The sequence below is a fragment of the Octodon degus genome, unplaced genomic scaffold (genome assembly GCF_000260255.1).
Source record: "Octodon degus isolate 3935 unplaced genomic scaffold, OctDeg1.0 scaffold00219, whole genome shotgun sequence".
NCBI lineage: Eukaryota > Metazoa > Chordata > Mammalia > Rodentia > Octodontidae > Octodon > Octodon degus.
The window spans coordinates 8,367-16,819 of NW_004524795.1; the positions used below are offsets into that span (position 1 = coordinate 8,367).

Genomic DNA, 8,453 nt, shown 5'->3' on the forward strand with positions numbered 1-8,453 from the left:
TATAATCCCAGCTATTCAGAAGGCTGAGACAGGAAGATTACAAGCTCAAGGGTAGCCTGGGCAACTTACGAAAACCTTGTCTCAAAATAAAACATGGTGGATATAACTCAGTGGTAATGCTTGTCCTGCATTTAGGCCTTGTACCAACACCCAGTACCAAATAAAACAAAAACCTGTCATTAAATACAGTGGAAGTCATAGAGGTTGAACATCAACATCAGAATGGGGGGCTCCTCCGCCATGGTACTGTGAGGTACCCAATCTGTTTGTGGGTGGAAACCAGAAGAGCCGAGGAAAAGCCCCCAGAGCACAAGGCTGCCTCCCTGGGTCCGGCAGCTGCGGTGCAGGAGGCAGCCAGGCCTCCACTGGTGCCCGGCCCCTGTACCACCTTTGCTGATGGCCTCTTCCTGTCTTTTCTGCAGCCTGTAACTGCAATCTACATGCCCGGCGCTGTCGCTTCAACATGGAACTCTACAAGCTGTCGGGTCGCAAGAGTGGGGGCGTCTGCCTCAACTGTCGCCACAACACAGCAGGGCGCCACTGTCATTACTGCAAGGAGGGCTTTTACCGAGACATGGGCAAGCCCATCACCCACCGGAAAGCCTGCAAAGGTAGAGTGTGCTCCAGGGACAAGGGGCAAGGGAGTGTTGGGGACACCGGTCTTCCTTCTCTTTCACCTTTTCTATTTCTTGTTTCTAGCTCCCATACAAAGCGGCATAGACTGAGGTCAACACACACACACACACACACACACACACACACACACACACACACACACATGGCCTCCTTGGTATTTGGAGGTGTAAGCCAAACAAAGGGGCGATGGAGACATGGCTTAGAGGAGAAGAAAGGAGAAGGTGTGATGGCCCATGCAGGGGCAGCATCGGCTGGCTGCTACCTCCCCCAGGGGCGCCCCTGTGCACAGGTGTGCTGCATACCACAGGGACGCGAATCATGTTCACTGGGCTCACTGTTGGGACAAAGGACCCTCTTTTCCCCAGTCCATGCCGATGGACTTCTTCAGCTATGTGCATGCTGCTCCCGCCCCTTGTTACACACAGGCAGTCACAGCGAGGTCGCCGGTTTCAAGATTAGGGTCTCAGAAGGAACATTTAATCCATCTGCAAATAGCTCTACTTCTCAGGACAAAAAAGAAAAATTACAAGGAGATGGGAGACTCTATTTTTGTTCACTGAAGCAAACACTAATGTTTTAACTTTCTGCTGTTTGTTTTTCTCCCACCAACAAAAATGAAAGGCTGGTCAGATGACTCAGAGGAGCTGATGAATGCCAGGGAATTGAGTGGTGATAGAGAGTGAGAAGTAGGCCCCTGCCCCACACTGTCTTTTGGAGTTCCTGGAACCACGTCTCTTCTGCCCTGAGATTTGGGGGCTGGAGCCAACACCTGCCCTGAGCATGGCTTTCTAAGATGTTTGCTCCAAAGGGTGACAACTTGGCACATGTGGCCTGTGTAGAGCCTGACATGGGAGGGCCCTAAGCCACAGCAGACCTAAGCCTGGGCGATGAGCTGCTGTTCAGGGACTCTTCTGGGCCACTGCTCAGTCTCTGAGGAAAGCAAAAATATCATCTTCATCACAGGAAACCCACCAGATGTCCAGTACTTGTGCACTAGACTGACGTCATCCGCGGGTCCTGTGCAAAGCAGAAATACAGAGCTTCTTATTTAAAAATGAGGGGCTTGGGAGACAGCTCAGGGGAGATAGCTATCTGGCAAGTGCAAGGACCCAAGTTCAATCCCTGGTACCACATGCCATGCTGGCCCTGGCACACCGGGCGCACCGTGCTGACCACCAAAACCAGGCTTGGTGAGGCATACCTGTAATCCCAGCGCTGGAGAGGCTGAGACAGGAGGATCACTACAAGTCTGAGCTGCGTAGTGAGACCCTGTATCAAATAAATACATAAATGAAAGATTTTTTTAAAAATTTAAAAGATGATTAAGATTTTTAAAGCAGTGATTGCAGAGCTTCAGCCGAGTACAAGTCCTTGCCAGTGTGAAGCCAGGTCTGCTCCTACAGAACCCTTTTCTCAAGCAGTCGAACGGAAAAAAACCAAAGCCAAACCTGCCAGCTTCCCAGTGTGTCTCTTTCAGGAGGGGTCTCTCCAATTCCCGCTGCACAGATACGAGTAGGGCAATTCCAAGACACAGGCGCCTCTTCCCCAGATCTGTGGACCTACGGCTGCCTCTGCTGGTTGCCAAGAGAAATTTGAGCCTAAAGGTAGCTGGGCTGTTTCCACTTCAGAAAGGCAACTGCTCCTGGGGCCAATCCCCCAGAGTCCTTGAGAATGGGAAGGTGACCCAGGCACAGAGACCCAGGAGAGGTCTGTGCTGTTGGGAAGGTGTGAATGGGAAAGATAGCTTAGAGTTCTCAGTTTTGGCTTGTGCCCAAAGTAGTTACTGTCTCTGTTACAGAAGAAATTGAAACTGGGGTCTTGTAAGCAACTGCATTCTGCACAGATTTCCTGGAGATTTGGCCAAGAAATTTTGACCCAGATCAGCCACTAGGATGGGCAAACCTGTGCCATGGGGTTGGAAGTTCTGAGCTCTGTGGAGGACTTAGTCATTTACTGTTCTCCTGGGCTCTGCAGTTAGAGCAGAAATGTGTGTCCCTCAGAGAGGCAAGAAGGAGCAAAACCGTGGCCATCGGCCTTTCCCCTTCATTGCTGAGGACAGAGATGTGGCCGTGGGGTGCATGCTGCCCAAAAAGAGGGATGTTTGGAAGCCACAGGTTCCCAGAAGGCTCCAGTCATTCTCCAGAGTTGCTGCTTTTGTTGAAGATTCCTTCTGTGGTTTCTGGGTGGACAGATGCAGGCAGATGAGGGGATGTTCCCATTCTGTGAACCTACTACCTGGCAAGTGTTGGGGTGGTAGCCTCAGCGGCTGTCTTCCTCTCCGTTCCTGGGTAGCAGCAGCTGCCTCCTCACTTGGTGGGAACCTGGGGGAAGAATTCTCAGAGGGGAAAGCCTGCTGATGGGTTCTAGTCAGGGAGATGCATATCCTGCTGAGGAAATGTGGAGGGCAAAGGTGGGGCTCCTGCGCTCTTGACTGGAGAAGAAAGAGTGTGTCAATGAACCTACCACCTGATTGATGAGGAAAGGTCGTGTTTCAAGAATCTTGCCTTTTAATTCATGAGGAAAAGCAGAGCTTGCATCATGATTTGTAAGAAAAAAAAATCTAATTTCAGATTAATAAGCAAAAATGTTTCCTGAAAGATCCAGCCACCTCACTGTTGAAGAAAGATATCTCTTAGAAGTTCCAGACCTTTCCTCTCTACTCTTTCCTTTCCTCATATCATCTAAGCAGATGTGAGAGCTCTTGAGTCCTCAGTTCCACTAAGGGACAATTTCTGCTGAAGAGAGACCCTAAGATCTTGGTGGGAAGCAGCTTTAGGAGAAGTACAAACGCTGCCTGGCAGAGGAATATGTTCCCCCCTAGACCTTCCTGCAGGGGTATCTTGGTTGACACCCCCATCCCTCCTCCAGAGCTCCTCCCACAGGAGCCTTCCTCCTTGCTTTCCAGGGCCACGTGGTTTAAGAAATCCTTCCTTGTGTGGAAGTGCACTGGCCCCAGCTCCAGCCCCTGTGAGTGTCCTCAGGAAGCCCCATTATAGATTCCCAGGTAGAAGCCACACTTCTTTGCTTGGTTCAGACATATTCCACAGGAGGATTGGGACAATTGGCTCAGGACCCCCAGGTTGGCTTGGGAAAGGCCTTGGGGCCTTCTTTACTCTCTGACTTCTCAGGGCCCCGGAGGGGCCTGGGCAGGGGGCCGAGGCCACCCATACACTGCTGGTGATTGGCTGACTCAGGAGCTTGTTCAATACAGAACAGGGGTGGACCCAGACAAGAGCGGCTTGGAGCAAGGGCATTTGACTCCAAATGTTATTCTGCAGTCCCCCATTTGGGAAGTTTCATAGCAACAAATTTGTTGAGTTCTTTCTCCCCTCCCCTAGTTCAGGCGCAAACCCAGGCTGGCAGGGTTGGTGCATACAAAAGGCTGTAATAAACATGCCCAGGGAACAGGCTGCTGCACTCTCCAGCTATTCAGCCCAATTTCACAGCCCTGGGACGGCCTCATTATGGTGTGGGCTGTTGTCCTATACAAAGTCAGATGAGATGAATTTCTCCCTTTTCTCCCTAGAATGGATTGTGAACGATACCCCTCCTGGAATCTGTCAAAAGATAGGAGGTTTTGTTTACCATTTGTTTTCTTTATGGACTTTGGGGGCTTTCTTTTTAGAGTCCCGAAAAGAAGACGTTGCTCTTTAACCATTTCAGCCGCGCCTCCATTGATAACAATATTAATTTATCATCTTACCAAACCATCTGTGATGGATAAAGACATTCCAGGAGTCTCCCGTGAACCAAATTGTGATGAGAATTAAGAAATTAACCCCCGCATCTACCGTCCCCAAACAAAGGGCTTGCGTTCCATTTCACTGAGCAGCCCGTTCAGTGCATTCACTGCCCTCCCCCTCCAAGTCTGCAGTGAATGTGGCTGAAGGAGGGCTGCTGAGAAGGTGCTGGAGCCCTAAGAAGATGCAGTCATTAGCAGGGCAGAAGCATGTGACTGTCTGCACCATCTCTGTAGTGCATTCTTGTAGCTCTCATCAGCCCTTGATTTTTTTTCCTCAGCTCTGCCAAAGATTGGGGTTGCGGAGGAAATGAGCACCTCGGAGCAGCTCCCTTTCACGCCCTGGGCTCTTTGTGCAAGCCCTGTGTCTCATTCTGGATTCTCCACCTTCACTTCCTGGCATCATCAGCGAATGGGTCTCTAGCTTGTACTGCAGTTCCATGCATGGGAATAATCTGGGGAAATTGAAAAATGCTGCTGCCTGGGTTCCACCCCGGAGATTCTGGTTTCGTTAGTGGGTCCAAATGAGACCTGGGCATTGGGAACTGGAAGAGCTCCCCAGGTGATTCTCAAGTGTAGCCAACATGGAGAGTCACAGAGATTAAGAACCAGAGAATGAGAAAGGAGGATGGTGCTTTGCTCCTGACAGTGTAGGTCAGGGAACACTCACAGGTGGCCTGGGTCCCAGAGTTTGCTCCTGAGAGAGGAAAGGCTTGTAATCAATTGAATTGAAAAAGGTTTTTATGACTGCCTTGGTGAACACTGGGTTGGGGAGACATTTAAATTTTTTTTATGTATTTATTATTTTTTCCATAATTTTATTGAAAAACAAATAGCAATGAGACAGTTTCAAACCAAATTGGTCAGACAGTTTCAATAATTAACACATTGCATACTGTCTTCCTAGTGGTTAATTGCTGTACAAGATGCAGACATGATATCCTATTTACAAACACTATTAGAACAAATCCCTCTATTCATTAAGAGAATGTAATTATATATCTAACCTAACCACTTTGAATACACAGATACAAAATGGGCATTCATCTGTATCCCCTTTTTTTTGTTTAGTTCCGTTATTTGAATATTATAGGTGTGTTAACTCAGCAAGATATTCTAAAAGAGTTCAGTAGTCCATAATAGTATTGGGTCTTCCGCTTCACTGGCAATGTCAGAAATTGTTGACCTGAGTCCCCTACAGCTCAACATAACAGCATGGCTTTACTTCTTATACTTCGATTTTATACTTTTCTGCTGGATGGTTAAGACCAAAGTAAAGCAGGACCTATGCAAAAAGAGTTGTAGCTTTTGGGTCTGATAAGGTCAGTGAAATCCCCTCAGGATTTTTCCTGAGATCCTGTCCCTCAGATTGTAGAACCTTTGTCAGTGTCAGCCATGTGGATGAGTCATGGCCATTGCTTGGCCAATGTGCTCTCTGTGAAAGCCTGAGAGAATGTTTTCTCTCCATGTGACTCTCCGTAGGCACACTACATCATCAATCACTTTCCTCTTTGGCCTCATAATCTCCTTGATCAGAAAATTTGGGACACTACCGAGCTACATGACGTGACAGTACAAGTTCTCCTATGTCCTGAGTCTTAATTGACCTGGGAAAGCTAGGACCAAAATATTGGCTTTCCTTGCGGCCCTCCTTTTTCTCTAATTTTGGTCTGCAAACTTAGGTTGTAACCCTCCAGAAGAGAAGCTTATTGTTATTACCATACAATTTTTTATGTATTTAGTACAGGGTCTACAGGGTCTCACTACACAGATTGAACTCATAGTGATCCTTCTGTCTTCAGCCTCCTAAGCACTGGGATTACAGGTGTGCGCCACCACACCCAGTCTCTGTCACGACAAGGGATGCACAAAATGAAAGGGTGCTCTTGAGGAATGCCAACGGGGTGGGGGTGGGGCCTGGGGGCAGGGCTGGCACGGCAGGCTGGGATAGAACTCCAGTCCCTGAGCCTGCCTAAGCAGGTGCTTTAGTCTGCTGAGCTATCTGGCCGGCTGTTGGGAGACATTTAAACTTTGAAAGTGCTTTAATCTTGCTGGGCAAGGCTGGTGCAGCTTCCTGTCACGAGGTACAGGTTAAGGCAGGAAGTCATGCTTGAAGTACAAGTGTGTACTTGTATGTATATATAGAGCTTGTTCCATGAGCACTTAGCCTTACCAAAACTCAGTCCCTGGGACCCTCACCCCTACTCCTCAAGTGCACCCTTTCATTTTGTGGGTCCCTTGTCACAGTTGTACTTTCCGATGTGTTCTGGGGAGTGCAGAGAAAGGAGTTGGTCATCTGAGGGAGGAAGGTGGCCAGTGGCTGGAGCAGGTCTAGCTTTGAGAGGGGAAACACCAAACCAAGGAGTGGGCTCCATTTGGGGAAGGTAAAGCCCATACACAGCAGGAGGGAGGAAGGGGCCTCTGATCCTATAGTCAGAAGAGAGACTTCCTAGTGGAATCTCCCCAGCAATAAGGGTGCTGATGAGGTTGTTCCTTTTCCTGGGGGTAGGGGAACAGTGAGTCAAAATCCTATTTGCAAATTTGGCTCCTGTTCAAATTCTACAGAGCACTGGGGAGCGGTTTGATCTCCTGAGCCCTCAGTTTTCTTGTCTGTGGCATTCATTTCAGGTTTCTGGTGACTGAGTCCCTTTCAGCTTTGAGGGTCTGCATTCCTCATGCTGTTCCTGAAGAATAAGAATCTTGCAGGCCCCAGATACAGTCCAATTCTCAGTAGCAGTGAAGTTTGGGATCTGGCAATGTGGAAGAGCTAGTAAAGTGAGAAAATTGGGTGGAGGTGGTTTGGTCACAAGGTCCTATGACTTGGCCCTGCAGTGCCCTGTGCTGCAGCAGGGTCCCCCTAGCCCAGCCCTGCAGCGCTGGGCACCCCTGATGTCTGTGCCTCCCAGGAGTTCAGGCCCTCGTCTCTCAGGCCCACTCATCCCCATTTCCACAAGGACCTTCACAGAGCATCTCCAGTGGTCCCCAGCACTTGAGCAGCAAAGACTTCCAATCTTTGAGTTCTTCAGGTTTGTGCAGCATCCTGGCTTGAAACTCAGAGTATTTAAGGACATTTCACTTCGTAAATAGTGTCTTTTGGCTCTTGCTTCCAGGAGAACATGAGGTGAGCCCCAGTGAGCGAGTGTGAGCTAAATAGCTTTTAAAAGTATAGAACTTGGCTTGGGTGTGGTGACATATGCCTGTAATCCCAGTGCTCTGGGAGGCTGAGACAGCAAGGCTGTGAATTTGAGCCCAGCCTGGGTTCAGTCCCTAAAACAAAAAACAAAAAACAAACAAACAAAACAAAAAACAAAAAAAAGAGTAAAACTTGACGTTACTAAGACCAGGGCTCAGTTTCACCAAAGCCTCAGTTTTCTTTTCTAGTAATGGAAATGACAGTGTTCTTTTTTCCTGCTAGGGGTATTACAGATGAAAGAACATGCAGAGTCACCTGACATATAGCTACCCTCCATCTACACTTATTAATATTGGTGATTAGTTGTACGAGTCAAGGAAAAAAGAAACCCAGAATCCCCCGTGATTGTCAGTGAACACACGAAGGAGATGGAGCCTTTGGCTCGTGGCTTGCTGAAGTGCTTTTCATGAGCCACGGTGCTTGGGAGCACTGCCCACCCCCCAGGGCTCAGCCCCCATGTAGGTTCCGTGGTTGATTCCCACAGGAATGGATGGGGCCGCAGGGATTTGTCTTGATGCCGCCGCACACTCTCCAAAAAAGGATTTACATGCCTTGGGAGCAGAAATGACAAATGAGTTGGGTGGCAGAGATGTGTCCCGCAGCTGCCTGTGGAGACTCCGCGTGGAGAGTGGAGAGGTGGGGCTGGCTGTGCGTGGTCCGGCGGGGATCCAAAAGGGCCAATCAGGAAGTGCAGGTAGCCTCTAAGGGGCTCTCTGAGCACACTGGGAGGGGTTGCAGTTGGGCAAGGCCTGGGCTGGCCCTCCTCGTTCTGCCACATAGGGACAGATGTTCCTGCTCCTGCCAGGCCATGTCCAGCCACACCAGGCCTGTTCTCTCTCTCTCTCTCTCTCTCTCTCTCTCTCTCTCTCTCTCTCTCTCTCTCTC

The 8,453-nt window shown here is 49.2% G+C and overlaps 1 protein-coding gene across 1 annotated transcript in view; it reads left to right on the forward strand.

Annotated features, from left to right (window-relative positions):
- Positions 1–422: 422 nt before the first annotated feature.
- Positions 423–8,453, forward strand: part of LOC101578749 (netrin-1) — a gene marked incomplete at its 5' end in the record, with an annotated part of 73,667 nt that continues 65,636 nt past the window's right edge. Inside the window, one exon of the mRNA XM_004645158.2 lies at positions 423–611. Coding sequence (XP_004645215.2) covers positions 423–611 — 189 coding nt within the window. The remainder of the gene's footprint in view (positions 612–8,453) is intronic.